General features: G+C 31.3%; 6 protein-coding genes and 2 long non-coding RNA genes across 12 annotated transcripts; 5 read left to right on the forward strand and 3 right to left on the reverse strand.

The window, feature by feature from the left end:
- Positions 1 to 670: 670 nt before the first annotated feature.
- LOC122516840 lies at positions 671 to 7,294 on the forward strand. Its single transcript, XM_043635027.1, has 8 exons — positions 671 to 1,163; positions 1,411 to 1,509; positions 2,674 to 2,777; positions 5,732 to 5,945; positions 6,264 to 6,317; positions 6,393 to 6,535; positions 6,615 to 6,769; positions 6,869 to 7,294. The coding sequence occupies exons 1-8, from the start codon at positions 1,085 to 1,087 to the stop codon at positions 6,924 to 6,926; spliced, it is 906 nt and encodes a 301-aa protein (XP_043490962.1). The 5' UTR covers positions 671 to 1,084; the 3' UTR covers positions 6,927 to 7,294.
- A 1,598-nt stretch (positions 7,295 to 8,892) lies between these two features.
- Positions 8,893 to 12,939, forward strand: LOC122516817 (bone morphogenetic protein 10-like). The gene is made up of 6 exons (XM_043634980.1): positions 8,893 to 9,326; positions 9,553 to 9,928; positions 10,099 to 10,255; positions 10,676 to 10,821; positions 10,895 to 10,996; positions 11,405 to 12,939. The coding sequence occupies exons 2-6, from the start codon at positions 9,698 to 9,700 to the stop codon at positions 12,362 to 12,364; spliced, it is 1,596 nt and encodes a 531-aa protein (XP_043490915.1). The 5' UTR covers positions 8,893 to 9,326; positions 9,553 to 9,697; the 3' UTR covers positions 12,365 to 12,939.
- Positions 12,940 to 15,913: 2,974 nt separating this feature from the next.
- On the reverse strand, positions 15,914 to 17,476 carry LOC122516867. Its single transcript, XR_006303677.1, has 3 exons — positions 17,425 to 17,476; positions 17,274 to 17,347; positions 15,914 to 16,150 (listed from the first exon to the last, which is right to left on the reverse strand). It is a non-coding gene; the product is annotated as an uncharacterized LOC122516867 (long non-coding RNA).
- Positions 16,018 to 17,846, forward strand: LOC122516836. The gene is made up of 4 exons (XM_043635022.1): positions 16,018 to 16,700; positions 16,784 to 17,198; positions 17,281 to 17,632; positions 17,715 to 17,846. Exons 1-4 carry the CDS (start codon positions 16,527 to 16,529, stop codon positions 17,812 to 17,814), a joined length of 1,041 nt encoding a protein of 346 aa, XP_043490957.1. The 5' UTR covers positions 16,018 to 16,526; the 3' UTR covers positions 17,815 to 17,846.
- An 842-nt stretch (positions 17,847 to 18,688) lies between these two features.
- LOC122516852 (intraflagellar transport protein 43 homolog) lies at positions 18,689 to 19,918 on the forward strand. 3 transcript variants are annotated; one of them, XM_043635047.1, is made up of 6 exons: positions 18,689 to 18,808; positions 18,961 to 19,136; positions 19,244 to 19,273; positions 19,329 to 19,381; positions 19,481 to 19,553; positions 19,641 to 19,918. In XM_043635047.1, the coding sequence occupies exons 1-6, from the start codon at positions 18,770 to 18,772 to the stop codon at positions 19,864 to 19,866; spliced, it is 597 nt and encodes a 198-aa protein (XP_043490982.1). In that variant the 5' UTR covers positions 18,689 to 18,769; the 3' UTR covers positions 19,867 to 19,918. The 3 variants fall into 3 exon arrangements, with proteins under 3 accessions (XP_043490982.1, XP_043490983.1, XP_043490984.1); XM_043635048.1 differs by having other exon boundaries at positions 19,644 to 19,918; XM_043635049.1 differs by having other exon boundaries at positions 19,341 to 19,381.
- On the reverse strand, positions 18,715 to 20,386 carry LOC122516864. The gene is made up of 3 exons (XR_006303674.1): positions 20,111 to 20,386; positions 19,746 to 19,825; positions 18,715 to 19,143 (listed from the first exon to the last, which is right to left on the reverse strand). It is a non-coding gene; the product is annotated as an uncharacterized LOC122516864 (long non-coding RNA).
- Positions 20,387 to 20,721: 335 nt separating this feature from the next.
- LOC122516838 (mitochondrial import receptor subunit TOM40 homolog 1-like) lies at positions 20,722 to 21,768 on the forward strand. The gene has a single exon (XM_043635024.1). It carries the CDS (start codon positions 20,731 to 20,733, stop codon positions 21,709 to 21,711), a length of 981 nt encoding a protein of 326 aa, XP_043490959.1. The 5' UTR covers positions 20,722 to 20,730; the 3' UTR covers positions 21,712 to 21,768.
- Positions 21,736 to 25,909, reverse strand: LOC122516819 (endoplasmic reticulum lectin 1). Of its 3 annotated transcripts, none has more exons than XM_043634982.1 (8): positions 25,751 to 25,909; positions 25,418 to 25,595; positions 25,167 to 25,340; positions 24,041 to 24,553; positions 23,600 to 23,650; positions 22,791 to 22,952; positions 22,486 to 22,725; positions 21,736 to 22,404 (listed from the first exon to the last, which is right to left on the reverse strand). In XM_043634982.1, exons 2-8 carry the CDS (start codon positions 25,550 to 25,552, stop codon positions 22,153 to 22,155), a joined length of 1,527 nt encoding a protein of 508 aa, XP_043490917.1. In that variant the 5' UTR covers positions 25,553 to 25,595; positions 25,751 to 25,909; the 3' UTR covers positions 21,736 to 22,152. The 3 variants fall into 3 exon arrangements, with proteins under 3 accessions (XP_043490917.1, XP_043490918.1, XP_043490919.1); XM_043634983.1 differs by having other exon boundaries at positions 25,842 to 25,894; XM_043634984.1 differs by lacking the exon at positions 23,600 to 23,650.
- Between the last annotated feature and the right edge of the window lie 54 nt (positions 25,910 to 25,963).

The following is a 25,963-nucleotide window of genomic DNA, read 5'->3' on the forward strand; positions in this document are numbered from 1 at the left end:
ATAAAAGCAGTTGAAATTGATCGTTCCAACTGATCACTTAAAATTCAATGCAATTTCTAATTGAAAATATTTTGTAGAGTTAAAAAAAATTTCGATCAATCAAGAACGCTCCCTCTATAGTTGTAATTAACAAAAATTCCATTTCTTTATTAAATTTTGTATCGACAAATACTCACTTATTGTTAAACTCACAATTAAACAATATCGTTCATTTGAATTTAGAGAAAGTTTTAAATCGATCATAAATTAATATCAGAGATATACATTTTTTCAAATATAAAAAATGTTCATCTATAAACATGATGACGAGAAGAAAATCAGGTAAAACAATAATTTTGTAGAATTGGAGTTAACCAATTGTGATGTTTAAACGGTTTGGTTTTATGACTTCCGTTAACTGTATATGTGAATATTTACGATATTGATATAAAATCTATGCGTCATTGTAGATGTAAAATAACTGATTTGGTCGGATGTGTAAGATAAGGACAGACAGATAGGCAAGCAAGCAGGCAGGCAAGCAAGTAAGTGGGCAGGCAAACGAGCAGGCAGGAGGGCAAGCAAGCGAGCAGGTTCAGCGAAATGATCTCGGAGTGATTGCCGGCAAAGTCGGCAAAGGCAAAGTGATGGACGGCTCATCAGGAGGGCCCCGACGTTCCGTACCAAACGAGATTAATAGAGATCCGGCTGTCAGCCGGACGCCTCACCGTCTGAGCGAGATCTGAGCTGGTAGCACCAACCAGACGGCCAGTCTTCGCGCAGATCGCAACCTGCGTGGGCAAGAACCGATATCGTGATCGATCGTACGGTCTAAGTCTTCTTTGAGCAATTCATTTCCTAGGCTAGTCCGCGTGTTACATCAACGTTTTATCCTCTAGTCATTTCGGCAAATATTTCTAATGAGATAACGACAGTGATAATTACACATTATCGTTGATTAACCCGATAACAAGATTAGAGAGAAGGAGAGAGGGGGAGAGAGAGAGAACAAATAAAGAATTTGAGTTTATAAATTGTATCGTAGAATTTTTTTCTGTTCTTTTTTTTTCTTTATAAATAAAGGTCCATCTTTATTTTCGTACCGATGCGAATGCAAAGCACGAGGGGATGGTGGAGCGTCCTCGGCAGTTTTGCTCTGATTTTTCTCGCCAATATACGATTAGGTAGGCTATCCACACTAGCAGGTTGTGCGACAACGTAATAACAAGTGTTGCTTACTTTTCTATTTCTTGTTAAAGAATTTTTCTATCTTCTTTTTTTCTATTTTATCTAATTCACATAGAAAATCTATTATAATTGATTGCAATATAGTTTCTTACTAGTAACTATTTATTTCTTAACGGTTAAAGATTGATATTGATAGTTTTTAAATGAATCAATCGATTTTTAAAAATTTTGTTTGTTTTGTAGCTTTCAGCGAGAAGGATTTGGCGGGAAAAGCTCATACGGAGGAAGTACGACAACATCTTTGCTGTGCGAGGCATGAGAAACTGATTGACGTCGGTTATGGTAAGTTATATTTGATTAATATTACTCTTCGACGAATATAAATTAAAATAATGCAGAGAATGGACATACATCGCGTTAAGATTACGTAAGCAATTCCTTAGCGACAAAAAATAAAGGGATAAAAAATAAAAAGTAGGTTGCATAATGCATCGTGGGCTCGTTCGTCGTTAGAAAATATGACCTTGTCTTCGTTGGACACCATCGAGCAAAATTATTATTGGGTGTTCAATCAATTGACGCCCGGTGTCGATGTTGAGGGTGATGGAACGTCCGGTATTTTCGCATATCACATACACACATACGAGCACACATCATCACTAATTCGTGATTTAGAATGCCGGCTCGTTTCAACGACCAGAATTTCTTCTCGGCGGATCGCTTTGACCATATCGATCGTAATTAATTATAAGAACATTCCTCTTCTTCGATTCATTGACCGTAATAAAATCTTGCGGACCTCGAGAGACATTAACTTGAGAAATGAGTTAGTATGTAAGAGATTGAGAATGAAGGGATTAATATTTCGTGGAAGTGTTATTTGTGGGTTCACTAAATTACCGACAATATATCATAGTTAAATACATACGTCAGTATATTTATTTGAAAAATAAATGTAACTAGTGCAGTTATTAATTTAAGAGGAAATTTATACAAGCATTTGCTTGTATATATTTTTTTACGATTTAATAAATCATAGAAATATAAATTGATAGAACAAATTTTTTCACCCTGTTGACTATTTAATTTAATTTTATAAGAACCTATCATTGTTAATTCTTACGATTTATTTCATTTAAGACTATTTATGACATCATTTATATCACATTTATAATAAAACTTATATTTTTATTAATGATATTGAATTATAATATACGTAAAAGGAAATTTTAGTAATCAGGAAATTTGTTGACTATATTTTTTATATTTCTATTGAAAATAAATTCTAATAATATTTGTGGTTGTAGAATAAATAAATGCAAAGTGTTACAAAATTTTCGAATTACATATTCAAAATACAGTAGTTACAGTACTTCATAATCTGTATATAGATATGTCAATACAGAATATTCAATGGATATTTCAATATTTTTAAAATTATTTCCAAATATTTATGATTTTTATGTTCGTTCTCTTCAGAGTATTAACGTATTTAATTTTTTTTAGGAATATCTGGAGAAGTTATACAAATTGATATCGGACATTGTCGAAAGCTCTGTCCTCGACATGTTTCTGACGATCCCGGTGATGCTAGCAAACCGGCTGTTCAGGTAAATATTTTCAATCAAACTAGGAAACATTTTTTAACGTAAATCAACAAAACGCAGGAAAATTAGTTAATACAAAAATTGTTTTAAAAACTATTTAATTTAATTCTTAAAATATCTACAATTTACATGATGCTTTCAAAAAATTTTTTAAAAACAAATTTACAGTAAGAACTCCTAATATTTAATTTACTATAAAATAATGAAATTAATTTCACCTATGATTCGTTGTTGCAATCTTATCAACATCTTAAATGAAATGTTATTAAATGCTATCTTAAGAATACATTTAATAAAATTAGTCTAATAAAATGACGATCAAACGATGATAATGGAGGTGTTAAGGAAAAGACTTAGAACAAAAATAAAAGACATTTTAGGTGCATATTGAAGCAGGAATGCAGCAACATTCGGGAGGGCCTACGTGACTATGCGTAATCTGTGACTCATATTTGCGGGATGCACCAGGTGCAAAAACACTGCGCGGCTGATTGCCGCATCAGGTTCCATACGAACAAAAAGCCCATCCTGCCGGATTGAAGTTTATCGAACCGGTCCATGAGTCTCATTCGAATTCCACGCTCTGGATTCTTATGGTTGTTTGAAAATGGAGAATGGCTCTTTGCCAGGGCAAATTTTTTTGAAAATGAATCAGAAAATTGCAAAAGAAAGAAAAAGGAAAAAGGAAAAAAGAAAAAAGAAAAAAGAAAAAAGGAAAAAGAAAAAAGAAAAAGGAAAAAGGAAACAGGAAAAAGAAAAGAAAAGAAAAGGAAAGGAAAGAAAATAAAAGAAAAGAATAATGTCGGCAATTAGGTGGTCATTGAACTCGACAAAAAACCAGACAAATTCAACAAATTTCAACAATAAGTGATTCTATAAGGTCAGAACTAAGCTTATCGAAAGCCTCATCCGATAAGAAAATATTTTGAAGATTTTTTTTAACACTAAAAAGAATCGAAAATGTATAATAAAAATTATTAGAAGAATACTATACGTATATCTGCATGTACGATGAAAAATTTTTAAAAAATTTTAGACAATCTAAATACGTTTCCAATAATGAAAAATTTTTATGTTGACTTATCAAACTAATTTAAACAATACCTCAATGATTATTTGATCCTTGAATGAGCTTAACAAAAATTTGTGGTTATTATCAAATAATTATAATTTCACAATCAGTGAAATGTAGAATCGTTTGAATTTACGATCATGTATTTCTATAAATCAAAGTAGAAAGCAGAGAAGAAAAAAGAAAAATAGAAACCTGATTACAGTGTGCAGTACAAGCAGACATATTTCAAAGTTCGATTTTGAAAGAATTTTGATATTAAGAGGAGTATATATAGTTAGAGAGTCCAGTAATATCGGCCGATTATGCCAAGGGCCATGAAGGGTTACGAAAGGACTGGAACGTATTGCAGATTTATGATGCATGAGTTTGACCAATCCAGAAGCTGGAATGTGGCCACGTCAGATATCGCGCGATCGAACAATCTGCACGATTCTACCAACAACTCACACCTTACGTTTGATGGGGTTTTTTAACTATAAAAAAATTATTCATTTTTTTACTCTAAAAAAAAGAACAATTTAAAAAAATAATGAATGCAATAGAAACACAAGTAAAAAATTTAGAAAGTAATGTAGATAATATACAGATAAATGATCTTTTTGAATGAAATAGTAATTAATGACAAAGGAAAATATTCAAAATTATAAAAATAATAATTAAACACATTATTGTTTTTTTCTTAAAAATAAAATATAATTAGTTATGTCGGTCGGTAAGGTAGTTTCCTAAGTTATCGTGCATATTAAAAAAAAAAAAAAAAATACATAATAAAACATATTGAAAATGATATATTTAATTAATATATTATTATTTAAATTTTTTATACGCGTGTACGTATGGAATAATTTTATTTTATATGTATCTTCTTAAATCGATTGTAAAGTGATTTTATAATAATTTAATATTAATATTAAAAAAAAATTGTAAGAATTCATTGTTAATACTAAAAAATTGCTATTCTTTTTGTTATTATTTTATTATAATTTTTAAAAGTAATTTTCTATTATTTATTAATAGAGTAATAGAAAATAATTACAAATTTTTGGTATATGTTTGAGTTCAATAAGAGAAGATCCGAAGAAATAGATCCTGTTCAGAGGATGAGTATTTGGAGTGTTCCTTCGCGTATCGCTTCCTTGCTTGGGTGGAGGAGGTTATTTTTGTCACGTAATGCAATCCGATTGGTGTATTTACGATCTTGCAGCTCACCCACGCTTCTCTCCAGGAGTGAGAAACAAGTTGAGAAGATGATGGTGTTGCACGCGATATGCAAAGGAGAAGAGAAAGAGAAAGGAGAGAGAAGAGAGAGGAGAGGAAAGAGGGCTGCTTGAGGACGATGTGTTTTGCGTCCTTGGAAGGTCGAATCGTCTTGGGTCAGCAAACGTGGGCGCCAGCCTGTCCACATACTAAATCCCAAGAATCACGTTCCTTTAAGATCCAGAAGGGCAAATGATCCATATGAAAAATAATATATTCGATCTATCTTTAAGAAATTATTATAATATCCCTAAAAGAAAAAAAACAAATAATTATTGAGTCTATTTTCATATTATAAGGAATATGAAAAGAGTAATTAACATGTAATATGATTAACATGATTCGTTTACACGAACCAAGAGTTTTATTATCAGTATTTTTAAATTCCTTAAGATCTCTCTTTTCCAGGGCACCATAACAGTCTTTTGAGAATCCTACCTTTCTCTTTTATAAGTTCCTAACTATATTTACACATGATAGATTTATATTAGTTCCAAAAAATAAAGACTTAATAATTTTGTATGAATTATTGAACGATTAAGATAGTTACAGTATGGATGATTTAGATTTATATTTTTGATGTTATATTGTTAGAGAAAAAAAATATTTGTTGTAATATTTGCAGAAATGTTCGCAAGATGGTCACTGTCGACCAAGGGCTGCTAGACTGGAAAGAGTATCCACATTGCAGGGAGTTCGTATTATCGAGGCTGTTGATGCTTGCGAGTGTTCTTCAGATTCCTCTTGTAAAAGAGAATCCTATACGCATCTTTTACATTCTGGTACACCGTATCAGGTCGTTATCGATGTTGGGGTTTGCATAGGACATTGCGGCAAAGGTATTGGAAATTATTTATCAAATATTTTTCAAGAATAATATTTGGTTGGTGGTTGGAAAAAAAATAATTAGGATTTCTTTCTAATTAATTTTAATTTAATTATTTTGAAGTTCGTGTTTACCATTTGTTTCTATTGTATAAAATGGCACGAAATTTCTTGGTATACACCTGATAACAGAAAAATTTTATTACATTAAATTTGACATTTAAAAATTATGATTATTACTGCACACCAATCTAATTAAATTATAATATTTGATTAAAATAATCATAATATACACATCATTTATATATGTTTTGTTTGTTGTTTTTTTTAAGATCTTGGTTGTAAACCTACAAGAAATAACACAGTCAGCGTTAAAGGACCAAATGGTAAATAAAATATAAACGAAGTATCATTGGAAATCGTAATGTAAATAATATTTAAAAAATTTTTATGTTTTCAAGGAGACGAAGTCTATCCAGTTATTGAGAAATGCAGTTGCGTCGGTAATTGTCATCGAATGGATCATATGGAAAAAGTGTTGGATTTCAGTGAAGTTGAGATTAAAGAGGGTACCAATACGACCGACGTCAAACCTATAATCAGAGTAAGTGGTATAAAATAAATTTTCAAAGGATTGTTCAATTGATCTTAAGACGATATTTGTTCTGATTATATTTCTCCAGGAAATCAATGTTGGTCAATGTGTTGGAGGTTGTCCTGGAAACGAAACAGAAACTTGCATTTTACGTGACAAACGAGACCCAGCCAGATGTTTAGCTGGTCTTTATTCCAAACAACATACTTGCACACCTGCGAGATTCAAAGTTCACGAATACAGGTACGATCATTTGTATGTTTTAAATGTAAACATATTTTTATTGGATAAAAATATATATCTGAAAAATAAAATAGTTTAACACGATAAACGTTCTTTTAGAACTCGACGAGGATCGAAACGCGAAGTGATACAAATAACGGAATGTATTTGCGTATAAAAAATAATCATCGTTGAAAAAGATACCAATTTTTTGATCAACAAGAAAAAATAAGAATCAGAGACGAAGATGTTCTTAGGATAGATATTATCCTTTTACGTTTAGCGAATGAACGAGATGTTAAAATCCATCTACTTTTATTTTTTATTTTTTATTTCATTTTATTTTAGATCTGTCATTTAGTTACGTGGTTAATAAATTTTGTAATGTCTTTTTTTCTAAAGAGAATTAATTAATTAAATTCACTACTTTAATTGGCAGGATGATCATTGTCCTTGCGTGTAATAGTTGTAATGATGTATAGGTTAATTCATCAAATTATAATGAATTATTTTCAAATAAATCTTTGAAATTTTTTGATCTAACAATATGAGATGTTATATCCTTATATCATACCGAACGTATAATAATATACATATAAATATATTTAAAAATATACAAATATATATATATATATATTTTTTTTTTTCATAGTTATGTATATTTTACGTAAATGATGTACTTACATAGTACGTCTATCAAATAAACGTATATTTTACATAACTCTCTCTCTCTCTCTCTCATATTCTCTCTCTCTCTTTCTTTCTCTCTTTTTTTTTCTTTATCATAACTATTTATATTAGGCCGTTTCAAAAGTTTCTTATTTTTTTTTAGGTTTTATATGCATAATAATTTTTATTTTATTTTATTTCATTCAGTCTAATGTGATCTATTTTCTTCTCTTACTTTTCTTTATAGAAAAAATATATGACTCATTATCAGTAAAAATAACAGAATAGAAAATTTTATACGTGTAAAACTAATTAATGAAAAAAAGTAATAAATTTTTGGGACAATCTAATAGATTATTAATATTATAAAATATCTAAATCGTAATGTAAAGATAAGTAACTTAATTGTTACTCTTGAATTCAAGTGTTAGGATATCTTATATTTTATATATGTACGTACTTACTTGTTTAGCATAAGTTCTCGTCGCATACGTTATTCCCAAGCAATGCAGTTAGAAGTAAAAGACCGAAACTAAATGAAATTCGAGGCGACAGTCTCGATACGCGAGGAAAGAAAACGTGGGCGAACGGTTCATAAAAATACGCTCGTGACTTGCGATCAGTCATCGCCCTCGCATTAAAATAAAAAATAAAAAATAAAATAAAAAAGAACAAGACAAGCAGAAGAAGAAGAAGAAGAAGAAAAAGAAGAAGAAGAAGAAACCAACAAATTATCTAAAACGTTCATCCACCTAAATATCGTGTCGCGGGCATAGCTCGATGCTTACGAATCCGTAGAATTTAGGAAACGTCGTGCTTTTTATAATAGCTCGGCACTGTCATCATCGCTTTGCCATTTCTATCGTCTCAATAACACACACACACAAATAACATATAGAAAGAGAGAGTAAGAGAAGGGGTGTTTCAAAAGTCACTTTACCGAGAACAGAAAAGTACAAACAAAAGATCGTTATTAGTTTATTAATAGATTTAGAATATTTTCTTTTCTTCTTTCAAACATGACTTTTCACAATGTTGATAACAAAGTATGGGGCCTACAATACCGTCTCTTTCAAATTTCTGGAAAACAAATATTTATCATTTATTTGCTAGATAAATTGACTCTTAGGACTACAAATAATTAATTTGTTTACGAGATATTATTTGAAATTCATACAAACAAGATTATTTGATGCCAATAACAATTTCTACATAAGAGTAATAATAACAATTAGTTTGACAAAAGTGTATAAAACTAAATTGTTTCCTAGACATTTTTAAAGAGTAGATTAAAATGCGCAAATATTAAATATGAACTAAATTTGTACTTAAAATTGATCAACTTCTTTTTATAAAAATAATAATAATAATAATAATAATAATAATAATAATAATAATAATAATAATAATAACGACACAGAAGTAAACAAATTTGAAGTATTTTTAAAGATATTTTAGCATAAAGATTAAGAAAATAAAGATATAGAAATATTGTTTTGACACTGGGTTAAAGGGTCAAGGTGTGTTGTCGTTGTTGACAATTATGCGGACAAGTTAAGGACTTGAATATATGTCGTTGGCTCTGTATATATAAATGCGTATGTGTGTATAAGAAAGAGAAGCGCCAATGTCGAGCGGGGAGTAATGCGGGGGAAGGAACAACTCCCGGCATAGCATAAAGGTGACTCCTCGCAGCGAAAACCTCCCATATGCCACTTAGCGTCCCGTTGAGTTCGGCAAAGTGTCTGGTGAAGCAGAGCTATCTGTTCTTTTTTTCGAACGAGACTAACAGAAAAGCAACACGGTGTATTTTGATATTTCTTCCTTGTTTCGTAATCAATCTAGAGGTGTCCAATTCGGGATTATTTGTTGTATCACATATACACGTATAATCAAATATTATTTAAGGGTGAGTCATTTGAATAGAAACATCGAAACATCTTCGTTGCTTATAAATGTACGAAAATGTTGATTTCTTTTCTTTATCGATCAATCTGATAATTATAATAGTTATAATAATAACGATAATTACAAAAAATATACAAATTTCTATAGTTTTATATAAACAACGAAGAATATTCGAAGAATATTGTTTCTATCGATATGACTAACATAACATTTTGTGTTACCATTAGAAAGCAGATTTGTCGTCCCGAAGATCGAAAGCCAACCGTTCGAAAGGATACATTTAGTTGTTCATGTTTACCACTTCGAAGATATCATATCTGTTTATAGCTAAGGGATTTCTTTTTTGTTTCTAATTAAACTTAAGACGTATCGATGAAGACGCGAAGTGCATTGTTGCTATTGTTAGTGATACCAATGATGTCATTGTCAATGCATCTTTCTCCCAGAGAGAAAGACACATTTCCCTCAGATATTTTGAAGGATAATGATAAAAATTTGGAAAGGACGGAGAAAGGGTTAACTTTGTCTTTCAGTAAACCCAATGAAGGAAACGAGAATGGTAACGAGAAGAAACGGGAAGACGAATTGGAAAAGTTGAAAAAGGTCCGTCTTGATTTATAACGTTCTTTCTTTTCTTTTTTTTTTCATTTACATCATTGAGAAATAATTTTGTTAAAAAAGACGAATGAAAACTTCGCGCGCGTGTGTGTGCGTATGTGTGTATGTGAGATTTGGCGATAAAAATATTAATCAAAATTATAATAAAATTACAGATCTTTGGTATTCGTGGCCAGGGTGATAAATTGGCTCATCATAAAGTACCACCACAATTCATGATGGAACTGTACAATACTATTGCCGATGAGAGTGGTGTCACGAGAGGACGAAACCCTTATAACGCTAAAGTCGTACGGAGTTTCATTGAGAAGGGTAAATTGTTTTATTTAACACGTACAACTGTGATTCTTCTCATATACACCAGTAATAAAATTATTTTTAAAAATTTATTAATTTAATCCACTGTCACACATAATTTTAAATATAATAATATATACTATACATAATATATATATATTAATTATCTATATAATTATATTTTTATGGAAGTGGTGCATACTTGAAAAAATATTTCTGCTTTTAATCCCCCAATTTGTACTGCCTAATTTTCTTTCCAAGTAATCGCTGATTGCGATCATTTACATAACGTAAATGGGTTGAAAAGTGTTATTTATTTTTATAAATAAAAGATTTTCTTCGAGACTCAAAATTTTTCAAACCTCCGGCATATTTTTTTTCCACGTGATAATTTGTTTAGAAAAAACATAGTAATTAATTATTTCTGTTTCGTAGATACCTCCTTGTCTTATTTTTATTTCTTTAACGTGTCCGGTCTGGAAGTAAATGAGTCGATTTTGGAAGCCGAATTACATCTTTACAGAAAGAAAATACCCGCGGAAACGGAGTCGCCACCAACGCTTACGTCGTCATATTATTTGGTAAGTGTCGAAGAAATCTAACGATTTTCCTTGTTTGATCTTCACGTTTTACAAGATAATCACTTCTTATCAGTTAAGAGTCTATCAAGTATTAGATGAGAGAAATCTGGCTGAACCGAGTCGTCACAAGTTGCTCAATATTCATTATGTTGAGGCACATACTTTTGGTTGGCAGGTAAGTGACCTTCGAAAACCATTTTTTATTCCTATGATATCATATTTAATTATATTACGTTATGTGGATATGCAAATTTATTTTTCTAACAAATTAAAATACAATAAATATAGCAAAAGGAAGAATTTATTTCTAATTTATTAAATTAAAATACATGAATTAATTGAAAAGTGTGTTGAGCTCCGCATAAAAACAATTTTTTCGTACGATGAAATTCACTTTTATTTTGAAAACAAATTTTGTTGAGACTCAATACTTCCAACAACCTTCTCCAAGTGATTACCCTACTTTTTTATCAATTTATCTTCCTAACCAATTCAAATTGAATAGACATAAGAAGAGAAAAGAAAATCTATTATGGTTAAAAGTTAAAATGATCAAAAAGACAATTATAACATAACTCTACAGGTGTTAAACGTCAAGGAAGCGGTACTGTCCTGGGTGAATAGCGATCCAAATCTCGGTCTATTGGTAACAGTTACGACTTTATTCGACGACGAGGTGAACGTCGAATTTTTTCGACGAAGTGAATCTCGGCACAACAAACAACCGATTTTGGTTCTCTTCAACGACGACGGTAAAGAGAGGCGATCTGAAATGAAAATCGTCCCAGAGTACTACACGTATGGAAACAACGATGATAAACGTTTTGGTGATGAGGATGATAAAATCGATGTGGAGGAAGAAAAGACGAAGCATATTCAAAAACAGATAGAAGAGAAGGGCGAGTTGGAAGATCCTTTGTTGGTACAGAGACACGAGAAGGAAACGTTCACGAGAAAGAAGAGGAAACACAAGGGGTCCGAATCAATTTGGCGGGAAGATTCCGTGGAACGTGATAGACGAGATACAAATTACATTCGAAAATGTCCTAAGAAAATAGTCTCACACAGAACGAAAAGGAGACAAGTTTTAACCTCAATGGAAATTTACGAGAGAGCCATGTTGCGCGAGAAATTAAGTGAAGTATTCGAAAAAGATAATATGAATCAACGCAGAGAAAGAAGATTAACGAAGAGGCAGAGTCCCACATGGAGACACAGAAACACTACCGCCTGTTCGAGATACGAGCTTTACGTTGATTTTACGGAAATTGGGCTTTCTTCCTCTATAATTGCACCCAAAGGATACTCCGCTTATCACTGCAAGGGTCTTTGCCAGTCACCGTTGAGTCAAGAACAACAACCAACAAATCATGCCACTGTACAAGGTATCGTTCATTCATTGGGTTTGGTGGATGGCGTTGAAATGCCTTGTTGTGTACCCACGAAATTGCTCAGTACTACCATACTTTTCTACGACGATAACGAGAACGTTATTTTGAAAACGTACGAGGATATGGTTGCCGATCGTTGTGGTTGTCATTAGTTTAATCGAGCTGGATGTTCTTTAATTCTTCTCCGAAATTGTTAGATTTTTGTTCTGAAATCAGTTCAGGTTAACGGGACGCAAACACAAATCCAGTGATCGTACAAACTACTTGCGAATGTTATTCGGGATTTACGAAGAATTATGTCTAACATAAGAGAATTAAGATTAAGCGCTATAATTTTTGAGGGGTTTTCGTTGGGTATTCCAAGTTGAAAGTCTTAAGATAAATATGATTATATGATGATTATTAAAAGATGATTATTATCTCTACAATATCGAGAGTTATATATTCGTATTGATCGTTTAAGTCGATCAAATCTTGTCTGTAAATAAGAACATTCCCATGAACGCTTTAACATGCGAGCAAACGTCTACACACACACGTACGCACACACTGTAATGTAATCCATTGTAATTGTTATAACGTGTATCACTGTAAATTATTATAATCATAATTCGTAGATATTAATGATGAGATTTAATTTGTATATATATATATAAATATCTCGTGATAACTGCATTAGGGCATAATTTATAGCTATACAATATATAATAAATGATATTTAAACAAACAATCATTATTATTATTATTTTTTATTAATATTTCTTTGTCCCTTTCGATTCTCAAAAAATGATCCAAAGTAACGAATCTTCAAAATCGTACATTTCTAAAACGTAGGAGGACATATTTATTGTCTGCTATCAAAGGAGCGTCCTGAAATCAAACGCTTCTCTCTCTTCCAAGTCCGCGGAATGTTTTCGTGAGGGCGAAAACGATGAAATCAGCGCTGAAATTTATAATCCCGACGTAAAAATATATGTCGACATTTATTGGTGCTGTTGACGGTGAGTTTGGCGCCGGTGGATTGCAGAAATGCAGTCGTGGAATGTGAAACGCTACCGGTGTTGAACTTCTAAGAGTACATTATGGTAAACAAAAGTTAAGGGTGGCCGGCCTCTCTTTTTCCAAGTACTTCTTTCATATTTATTGGAACCACTTCATACATTAATTATCAGCTTTAACAATTTTTTCTCATTATTTTCTTACATATTATTTTATAATTGTATATACAAGTTCAAATGCTTTGACTACCATCGGTTTCATTATGAAAAATTCTTAGTGGTCTATCAATTTTAAAGGATGAAATTTATTTCAAAAAATTTATTTACTAACAATTGTGAAACTTATTGATTTAACTTATAAAATATTAACAATGGAATAAACAAGTTCTTCCAAAAATATGATCATTGATATATGAAATATAATAGCTTACTTATCCTTGGAAGACATCTTGGATATTTCAATCATTCTCTTTTTGTTATTGTAAACAAATTATATTTAAAAAGAAAATAAAAACTCCCGAGGAAGATTTTTATTACCGTAGCCGTATGATTCCAATACAATTACCTACCCGCGTCTGTATCATGGAACATTCGCCCGCTGTGCGAGTGCAAAAATTTAGAAAATTAGGTATACTTACTATTACGTATCATAGTATATCATTTTCAATCAAAAACATCGTATTATCTTCTCGTTTGTTTTACTTATTCTTATATATTTGCGATCAAAGGGTACGATTGAATTCAGAGGCGGTCCGTTAACTTTGGGGGCCAGTTAACATAAATTAACCCACGTTTGGGTTAGTTGTAGCAACTCATTCATCATTTTTTCAAAAAACATTTTTTTTCTTCAATTTTTAATTTAAATTCTTTTTTTTACCCCATGCCTACATAATATTTAAATAATTTCACTCCTTTTTTGGTCTTAATACTAATAAAATGTATTATTGTATATTGTGGATTATAAAAGAAATGGAAGAGATAGAGGGAAGGGAGAGAGAAGGGCTGGGAAGGGTATTCACGTATAAGTAGAAGACATCTCATCGATTTTTGATAGCAGCATTTACATATCTGTGAGGTGTCCGACTGAACGCGTGCCGGTCTTTCATTGCATTCCCGTACACGTATCTTCTCTGGATATATTTAATTCAGGGTGGGTGTATTTTCGAATCTGTTCGACTAAAAATAACTGAAACGTGTTTCACTGCATTCCATTCATGTTGTGGATTTAAATTCTGACGCCGTAATATGTATTGATTTACGATACGGCTTTACGTGAACTTTCGCGCTCAAAAAGATAACATACTGATGACTTTTCGTACTAAACCCATAAAACATTAATTAATGAAATACTAGATTATTAAAGTATAATAATAATCATTCATTATAAGGGATCAATGAACAACTGCTTAACACATGATTATTTTGAATTAGTATAAAAAATATTTGTGATGGAGTTGTTTCTAGAAATTTTGAAACATAAATTAATACATTTGCATCATCAGCGTATATATACACGCAATTGTCCTGGCAATTATCACCAGAGCTTATATATGCATTTTGTCACTTTTTATGATCATTGTGAATGAAACGTGGGCAATTGACGAAAATTTTTATCGTATGATGCAAATAGGTTGATGAATTATAGAATCGAACTTTAGACGAGGGCCACAAAGTATAAGATAGGCAAAGAAAAAATAGTTTTTCTTTTTAAGTAGGATGATATAAGAAACCTAAGTTGTGTAACGTCATAATAGAAGCTAAAATTTGGTGATACAGGTAAATTGTTCATATTCTCATATAATGCAAATTGGTTGATAAGATACAAGGAATACTTATGTTGGATGAAACGTAAAATCAAACTTTAAACAAAAGGAAGAAGTAGGAAATGAAAAAAAATAAAAAAAATGTTTTTTTTTTTAACTGGAGGATAAAATGAAAGAGGTAAGCCGCAATACGCCATAATAGAAGCTATACAATGACGTAGGATTCTGTCATCCGGCGTGTTAGTTCTCCAAGCGTTTCACCTCGCCGCCACTGGCCCATTATAGTGGGACAGAACTTCACCGATTCACAACTATACACATAGTGGTGTGCGCCTTTGAACGGTGAGCGCCGCGTTTTCTACCCGCTCTTCTTCTCTTCTCTTGCAAATTCTCATCTTTCGTCATATCGATAAGATAAATGTGTGTGCGCGCGTGTTACTTTTTTTTATTTTTTATTGCTAGAAGATTAACCGACGAACTTTCGATTTCTAAATTTTACGATTTATTCTGGCACTTCTATTTTTCATTTTTCTATTCTTTCTTTTTTTTTTTTAAAAAGGACTTAAACAAAGAGGATTGACGATCCAATTTGGTGAATTAAAAGATATTATTCCAACTGATAAAGCAACGATCGTCTAGCGAATTTAGCAATAATAATTAATTAAACTGATTTACGCGCGCACACGTCAAAATTAAAGAAAAAGAAAAGAAAATGAAGCCGTTAAACTTGATACTCATTATACTCTTTGTCATCAATATCATTTTGTCCGTTACAGTTTTACATTATCAGGTAAGTGAAATAAACAAATAAGGTGACAACTAAGAGAACGTTATCCTTCTTCGATAATAAAGTATTCGTATATAAATAAGCTAATATTTTTTTTTTCTATCATAATTCATATTATCTAGAATATAAGGATAAATATTAATTACTATAATATTCTTGTTAGTTTTCGTTTATTTTAAACTTATTGTTAGACGGAGTAGGAGTTCTTCCTGGCATCATACAATGGCTACGCCATTGAATGGGCAACGATCGCATAACACGCGGCTTCTCAGAAGTAGAAATGTTCCATCTCTCGCATCGTTGAGCGTATCCCATTCCAGTCCATTCCACTCATACCGTTCAAACACATACCGCTACGTCCCATTTTCTTCTTCGAAGTCCGTAACTCATCTATGAAGTAAACACGGTTTTTTGATGTTATGCTCCTCGTTGTACGAAGAAAACAAAACAAAAATAAAGAATAAACGGTTATTAATGACAGAGATAAAGACTTTTAAATTTGAAAATCATTTCTACGGTATTATTTCGTTGAATCGGTAACGAAATCGTCATTTCGAATTAACTTTTCTATTTGTAACAATAAATTTCTTATATATGTTTTTCAAATGGCTCGGTCGCCATTTTGATTTCGTTTCTCTTTTTCTATCGGACTTTAAAATATGGTGTCTAAATATCGTCAATGACGATTATAACATTAAAAACTCTGTAATAATGATCTATACGGTGTCAGGCAAAGTTTTCTAATTCAAGAAGGATTTATAATGAAATGACGGCAGCCACTGTCCAATCTTTTCCAAATTCAAATGCGTTAATCTCGTTAAGCATATCGAAAACCGAGCGAAGAGATAGCGACGATGTATCCCAAACGAGGCACATGAAGTATCAGAAACAACGACAACATTGCAAAAATGATCCCACGAGTCTTGATTCGTTACCAAAGGTATCGTAATATGTTTGAAATAAAAGAAATAAAGAATAATATTAGGACAATAATAAATAATCATTTTTCTTCAAACTCAATAGCATAGTAATTACTACAACGAGGAATTAAGTTTAGGAACCCATAACAATGCTTCATATGAACAAGATGATTATCTTGCTATAAAATTAGAAGAGAGCTTACACTTCTATAAGAGATCAATTAAGATTAATTACACTGACAATGAGAGTAATTACACTGAAGATAATTACACCGAGAGTAATAATAATAATAATATAATTGGTGAATACACTTACAGTAGAAGTTCTTATCCCAATGAAGAAATTTCGAATGCATTTACTAATATATTGACGAAAATATTTCAAAGTTTGACTAACACATCGTTCGAGGAGAGTGAATCTATGATAAATGGCATGTTTTTTATGCGAGAACGTACGCCAGTGGATCCGTGCGATAGATGGTTAATTAACGAAGACAGATTAAGAGCTGCGTTTATGGGTGAGTATAATTAAGATTAAAATTAAATGCTATACAAATATTATATATAGAAAGCTAAATGAAGTACATATCTACGTTTCAGAACACCTCGTCGTACTTCCCGGCTGTCCTTGCACATACCCGAATTTCATCTTCTATGACAACCAGATCTGGGATGAAAAGCAAAATAGGCATTATCGTTGGCGAGATGTGAGCACCCCAAACTACCGATTGGATGTTTACAAACCTGGAGCATCTTATTGCGTGCGTACTTTGTTGGGTACGGGAACTATAACTGCTGCGGCTCAACATTGTTGCTACGATAAGAAAAGAAAACTGATAACGCGCGGTTCCGGTGCAGGAATACCATATTACGTTAGTCCAGAAGTATCTATGATTCTTCATGAGAAAATAGACATTTTACCTTGGCGACTTTGTAAAGGAGACTTTTCTAGGTATTTTTATTTGGGAATTTTTTCAAACATCCTGCAATAGATATCCTTTCTTAACAAAAAAGTACACCTGTGCGTTGTTTAGATTTAACGAAGTGAGGCCACCGAACAACGATAAAGGTTGTCGTGTAAATCCAAAAAAAAAGGAGTATCAACGACAACTAAATTCTACCAAAGATTTTTGAAGAACTCTAATTTTTATGCATGAAGATGAGACGAAGTGGAAATGTTAAATGAATAATATTTTTTTTATTTTTAATATTTTTATTACAAATATTATTCTAACTTTATTGACTTTGTTACAAAAAAGAAAGAGAAAAATCTTTTAAATACAAATAAAATCTTATTAAGTTGTTAACGAATATATTATATATATATGTATGTATGTATGTATGTATGTATGTATGTAACCGTTCAAGTGGGAAATGCCGAGATTCACCGTTTTTAGGCAATGTAAGAAACAGAAGAATTGTTACGGATTTTTCCTAGACATTGTACATAATACGTAGGTATTCTATAGAATACCAAATGTTATTTAGGCAATGTTGAGAAGAATACATTATCAGGCAACAGGTACACACACACACAACACACACAAAAGCGAGCATGGAGCGGGTTTTTGAAACTACGTGCCGCTATACTATGCGCACCTCTATAAACTGAAACTTACTCAATGCCGGTGTATTACTATGTAGGGCCCACTTATATTACTTATCGTAGTAGAAGATTATTACATTTAGACCGATATTCATAGAGATTACCATGGAAAATCTATATCTTTTGTTCCTTATCATAGCGGAAGATAAGCAGGTTTAGAACGAAATGTTTCATTTCTGCTTTCTTACTTTACCGGTTTCTCACTTATTATTCTACAGAATATCTAGAAAATGTGAGAAATATGAATACATTTCTTACATTACCGGGTTTTTTTTGGCATTATCAACAATGCTCAGGCATTTCGATGAATCTTGGATTTTCCACTTGGACGGTAACATATATACTCTCAAATATTCCCGCCCTTTCTACCTTATCGACACAACGATGCGGTCAGTCGTCATGGTTACCAATTGCAAACACAGGACTGATACTGTCTCAATAATCCTTTTATTTTAAGATACATAAATCATATTTTAAACAACGATGGATTGGGCTACAGATTTAGAAATTACATCGAAGAAGGTACATTCATTTAAATAATCGTCATAATTAATAAAAATTTATACATATAGTCGCTGATATTTCTCGACAAATCTGTGTCAACATTATCGTAAAATTAATTTAGATAAAATATTAAATTTAATATTTTTTCATAACTGCGCTAATATTTACAGCTTATACCTAGACTCGGCAGAAGAGCAGGTCAAAATTTTATGCAAGAAGACTCAAAATCTGACGACGATTTGTTAAATAGTCCAATGTCATTTTCTTCAGGATATCCGACACAACCACCTGTGGCGCCACCTCGTGCCAGAAAAACTGGTTGGGGTGACGATTTGAAAGGCAGCAAGTTAGTGCTGAAATAAATATTTCTATTTTATTTTAGTATTTTACTCTCCCCCATATTGAAAAATAATTCGATTGTCAATTATCTAATCTGTTTATCTGTTAATTTAGGACAAAAGCATCTTCTAATATCATCGAACAGTGAGTATTTATAATAAACAAAAATCTAGAATCAGACATCTGTAGTCACTAACAGATTATTCCTTAGGGATCGATTTCGATCTACAAGAAAAGAGAATCCACTAGATGGTAAGAGTGCAACAAATGTTTGTCAATTTGATTTAATGATCTATGAGATATCATTTGTAATTAAAACATAAATTAATTAGAGTTGTGTTCTTATTATAGATATCCCAGTGATTCCGGATTTAGATGAGATCCAAGAAGACAATGTTGTCTCCGATTTATCAAGCGCACCTATGTGAATACATTTTTCTTATTTTTTCTATTAAATAAATTTTAATTATTCTTTACTTGTATTATATACATTGAACATTAATTTATTAAGTAGGATTGACACGAACAGAGTCACGGCTTATAAAGAATTAGACACGGATTTAATTAAAAACGAAGCATTTACATCATTGGATGGTATTAGTCTGTTTTCTCTTACCGAAAAATTGTATAACGAAAATTTAGTCAAGGAAGCCGACGAAGCTTGGAATTGGAATCTACTGTTCACCCAGGTTGCATCTGAAATAAACAACGAGGCACAGAAAACACGAAATGTTTAAAAACATATTTACGTATACATATGTATATAAATATAATTGTATCAATTATTTTTTATACTTGAAATGTAATAAAAATTATTTCCTACACTTTACAAAAATATAGTCAAAAATATTCATTACCAATTATAGTTTAAAAGTACTACGTATAATATATTAATTATCCTTTTAATTAATAAAATAAGAAGACAAAAAAATATGGCAAACTGTTTTTCCGCAGTGCCTGTATATGGAAGCGACAAATTACCTCGTCTGACCTATTCGATTACCCCCCAATTTGGAAATCGCGGTAGTTCGAGGAGCGACGTGAAGACTCAACCGTGCAGGCGTGCGTATCCGAGGGCTGTGAAAAGCACAAGTCCACGAACAAGTACGCGCAATCGGGAATCCAACACAAGCTACGTGAAGCGACCACGTGACAACACCCACTGAGCAGATCTGCCACCAACATCTCTACGTTTAGCGATCAATGTTCAGCTGTGCCATCACAAGCACACACTTCCGTGAGCTGCAATGCTATTTATTGTATATAAAGAAAAGATATCACTTTAGAGTGTTAGCGAGAAATTCAAGTATACGATGATTTAGCAGAGCCATCTGTCGACTTTATTATAAAATATCAAATTTCTCCAACTGCGTATCTTCCATTGGTTTTTTTTTTGTTATCACTCTTACAATTAGCGGCAAATTTCAAATGTTTTTTTATTACTAGCGCTATCTTGATCAATTTTCAAACTATCAAAAGGTAGAATTTTATTTGAATGCCTCTCTATTTCTACTCGAAAAAATGTATAAATATTTCGACAAACGTCGAATTAATCCAAATTTCGGCGAAATTTTCTGAAAGAACTATTTCTTTTGAGCATAATGGGTATCATACATACGTCTGTAAATAAAGAACGAGATCCTTATTTAATTTCTGAAACGACAGAAATTCCTGACTGCGTACCATGCCCAAATGAAGATGACAAGAAACCTGGTAATCCAGGAAGTTTCGAAGAACTTCATAAAAAAGTGAAGGATCTTTATCCTCAAAATTTTGAGGGTGCAAGATTATTAGTTCAAAAAGTTCTCAGTTCCCATTTCAATGTAACCCACGCGATAACGTTGAGTTCTGTAACTCCTTCGGGATACAAATTTGGCGCATCTTATATTGGAATTAAGGCAGTTGGTTTGCACGAGAAATATCCAATTGTTAAAGGTGATATTATTCCTAATGGAAACATGACGGCTAATTTTGTACATACGCTTGGATGTAGATTTAGATTCAAGTTGTTTACACAAGTTGCTAATTGCAAATACAAGGCTTCCAGTACCTCCATAGAATATCGGTCTAATGATTACACCTTGGCATTAACGCTAGCTAATCCTAATTTTATCAAACAGCAAGGAACTATTGTATTACATTTTTTGCAAGCAATTACATCCAGGATTACATTGGGTGCAGAAATAGCTTGTCTAAGAGGTTCAAAACTTTCGTCCGGTCAACAGACCTTAATGTGTGTAGCGTTCAGATATAACACAGGACATGCCACATGGTCTGCCACTTTAGGAGAAGCTGGTATTCATATTTGTTATTATAGAAGAGCAAGTCAACAACTACAACTCGGCGTTGAGATAGAAACAAACATGAGGATTCACGAATCAATTGCTACTATTGTATATCAAATTAATATACCATACGCTGATCTCATTTTCAGAGGAATTGTTAATTCCGAAAGTAGTATTGGTTGCGTATTCGAGAAAAAATTATATCCAATTTCGGAATCGTCATTAATTATTAGCGGACTATTGAATCATGCGAATCAACAATTTCGCGTGGGTGTGGGTCTTAATATTGGTGTATAATTACTGTTAATCAATTTTACAATATTTTGTTTTCGTATTATATCTTCTGTAATATTTATTACAGATACTTGTCAATATGAGATGTTTTATTACTTTAGGATAATACAAATTGATAATATTATTATTTTGATAAACTTTATTATGTGAATTTCAAATTAAGTAATATTTATTAAGTAATATTTTCTAATATATTTTTTTAAAATAACTATTTTTATTTCCCGTTTGGTAAAACATAAGAAACAATAAGTCAAACTATTGTATAATAATTATAAAATATGTACACTATAGCTCATTTAATTTATGTTTATAAAATTTTACATAAATTTGATATAAGAAAAGTAAAATCGACAATATTATTACTATTTTTATTATAAATTACTGTTAATTGTACTTTCCCTACTTGCTTGTTGAAAATAAATTACAAAAGAATTTAATCGTTTATTAATCATCCCCGTTGGCTATTCTTTCATCTAGATCATCTTCCTGTTCTATATGAAGAGCTGTTATTTTTAATTTAGAAAAATCAGCCTCGAATTTTTCACTCAATAGACCATTTTCATCGGCATATTCTAAAATATCACAGATCAATGGGGATTCAACTTTTAATACGTATTTACACGTTTTTGGCTCTAATAAAAATAATGATATACTGGATGGACTACCCATTCGATTTTCAACGCATTTTAATTTAACCTGAGAAAATAATTTCATTATTAATAATTAATATTTAATTAAAATTAGATTATTTGTTACTAAAACTTTAAAATTTAATACTTCGGTTTGTCGTAACTGGCCAGTTTTGTCGCAAATACTTCCGTCGCTATAAAAATGTGACAAATGTTTACGCGTTTCCTGAGGTTCCGGTTTTTTATTAGGATGAGCGGCGATCCATTCCAAATGTTTTTCCTTATTAAATTTACCAAGACTGACGATAGTTTTACTGCCATCTTTTTCTACATGATATTGGACTATAGAACGTCCAAAACAGAATTCATATTTCCACCAACCGTTTCCCTGTTAATTACAATCGAATATTGTAATGTTTTAATAAAAATATGTAACAGAAAGACATCACTTACTCCATGTAAGCAATTTTTCCCGCTAAGAAAGCTTTGAACTGAATTACTTTCAGCAGGAGTTACATTTTGGTCTATTAGCAAATTGACGGAATCTTCCGCGCCGTTATGTTTATCGACAATATCAACTGAACGTATTTCAACTCTTACACGACCATCGCCCTCCTGGAATAGATTGTATACATATATTATAAACACGGATTTTAAACGGAGTCTCTGTATATATTGAAATCAAAGTTAAACGATTGATGTATTGACTATATGCATAGCGAATTTATGCTTCAATTAAAAAAATTATTTTAACTGTTTAAGATTAATAAAAATGCGGGAATCCATGATGCTGTGTTATATATTAATGTGATATTTATAATCACATTAATAATAAGACTAATCTCTTGCACTATATCTAATATGTGGGACTCTTCATATACTTTCTGGTCCAAACATAAGAAATATGAGTCCTGCTGGTGGTGAATTTTATAGATAAAATATAAGAAATACGAAATATAGCACCAATTTTGGTACACAATGACATGCGTCAAATCATAGTGCAAAGAATTAATCAAATAAACTTTGACATAGGTAAATTAGATTAGCATTTAAAATAAAAGATTGTTCCGTAATATACATTAATAAATAGAAGTTAAAATTTAGTATATGAATTAGTATTTAAAGAAATCGTATAATCAAGAAATAAAGTATGTAGATGAAGAAGGGGCAGAGTGAATCAGATGTTAGCACAAGCCCATGACATTATGTAACAACGGGCATAAAGCATTAAGCCTGTTTCCCAAAAATGTAAATTTTCTGACCTGGCCCTCCTTATCTACATGGAAGATCGCATAGATTTTCTGCAGCTTATCCTGTGTAAGAAATAACCAATTCATTATATAAATAATAAATCAACTTAAAAATAAATGAATTATTAGTTTAGCCCTTAGAGATGAGCCATTTGATATAGAGAGAAGTAGTTTCCAAAACTAAAGATTTTTAAAAGATAGAAATAATTAGTAATTTTTATGCTTTTACATGATTTAAATTATGAATGATTTTATAGATGTTGACAACGTGCTCTTTCATATAACTCAGTGATGCTTAATTAAAATTCATTTTTAAATTTAATTGTAAGATTTTTTTTTGTATATCATGTGCTATGTACAAAAGCCTTTGCGTCTTTGAAAAAAACAATACATTCAGAAATAAGTTGATTTTGATTTGGATATTTAGAAATAAATTAATAGAATTCATTTTACCGCTACTTTTTGATTTCGAAGTTTAGCACTCTCTGTTTCCATGGCGACAAGCGCTCTAGGTTTTTGTGGCGTAGAATCAACAGGACGACATTCAATTTTGTTTTCTTTTGAATCTTGTGGTTCATAGTCGGGGTGAAAACATAGAAAAGGTGTTAGAATAATGGCTTCGTATTCACAACTTGACGTTTCTTTCAATGAAAATATTTCATTTTTCCCAAGATGATAACACACGTATAGAACTCTTATCATTCTTGGTTTGTTGTTTAGGTCGCATAGCGTACCATCTTCCATTTTAATTTCAACATATGGCATATTAATGCCATCAATGTTTTTAACCGGTATATCTGACTTTTTAATCATTTTATCATATTCGACAGAAAGTTTAAACTTTTGAGATATGTCAAAAGTACCAAGATAATATTCCTGAGTTTTAACTTTTTTCCCTTCTCTATCTTCATGATATTGGCGTACAAAACGACCATGACATAATTCATACGTCCAATATGATTCTAACTATTTAACAAAATAAATATTATTAGTTTTAATATACAATCTAGAACATGTAGAATTTGTGGGACATATTTTGAGAGCTAATATACATCTAAAAATAATGAAAAAGATTCATATAAACATATGTTTTATCTTAATTGAAGAGATTGTTCTATTCTGAATCATAGTATTTAGAAGTTGGTTCATCTTTATTACTCTTTCTGTTACGAGTTTGAGGGGCCTCGATGAAACCTTTCCACAACCCTAACACCTGTTCTGGAGTTAACAGCTTATGATGTTCAAAAGTCACCCATTTAAGTCTAACTATGTCTATTGTTGTTTAACTTTAGTGATCTAATAGGAACTAGTTCTATCAACGAAGCAATGCCATTGACAAAATCTTGCAATAGTTGAGAATTGAACCTGGATATTGACTGCTTGGAGACAATTATGCTAACCGTTAAGCAACCATAGCTACAAAGTTTGTTATATTTCATAAATGAGAATAGATAAAGAGCATATGTTTGATATGAATTTATTTCATTATTTTTAAGCATATGCGATCAGCACCCACATGTTCTGTCATATCCAGTGTATCTTATCGCATTGTAATGTTATTTTACAAATAATTACTTACTCTATAAGAACATGTTTTTTGAATAAATAATATTGACAACATTTCTATCGGATTAGCTCCTTTAGATACTTGAGCATTGTTATGATCTTGCTCTATTGTATCAGGTATTGAACATACATATTGTTCATTATTTGCACTTGTTATAGGATAAAACTCAACATTGTTTGGGGTATCCTTCGAATAAACAATCAATTAAACAATATTTTCATATATATTTTATAGAATAATAATATTCTTTTAATTGTACTCACTAATGGTTGGGTATCACTTTTCTCTGGCCAATTAATTTGAAATAAAACAGTATCATCAAAACTTTTAATTCCCTGGCCAGATATAAAATCAAGTATAACGTTTAATACAATGTAAATGTAATAATGCCTCCACATTTTAATAAATTAATATTGTTATATCATATCTTATGTGAACAAGCTGAAATTAAAAAAAATATTTATGAAATTTATTCTGATAGCTTAAAATGATCTTAAAAATATCAAGAAAATAGTTTCAAACGCCACCAGTCACGACTAACACGAGGTTATAAAATTAATTTTAAAAATCAAAGTAATAATTAATGGAAAATTTACATTTAAACAATACTACCAAAGACTGCGGAAAAAATCTTATTTTTGCACAGAAATATCTCGAAATTATTATTATTAAAAAAAAAATACTTATCGAATAACCAGATCTAATTCCCTAGGATTATTGTTCTGTTCGATAGGTCCACATATTAACTCGTATCAGATTAGTGATGTTAATTTTCGATGAATCATAGAAATTGGCGCGAAAATAATTCA

This window comes from Polistes fuscatus, unplaced genomic scaffold (assembly GCF_010416935.1).
Source record: "Polistes fuscatus isolate 324 unplaced genomic scaffold, CU_Pfus_HIC Scaffold2, whole genome shotgun sequence".
Taxonomy (NCBI): Eukaryota; Metazoa; Arthropoda; class Insecta; order Hymenoptera; family Vespidae; genus Polistes; species Polistes fuscatus.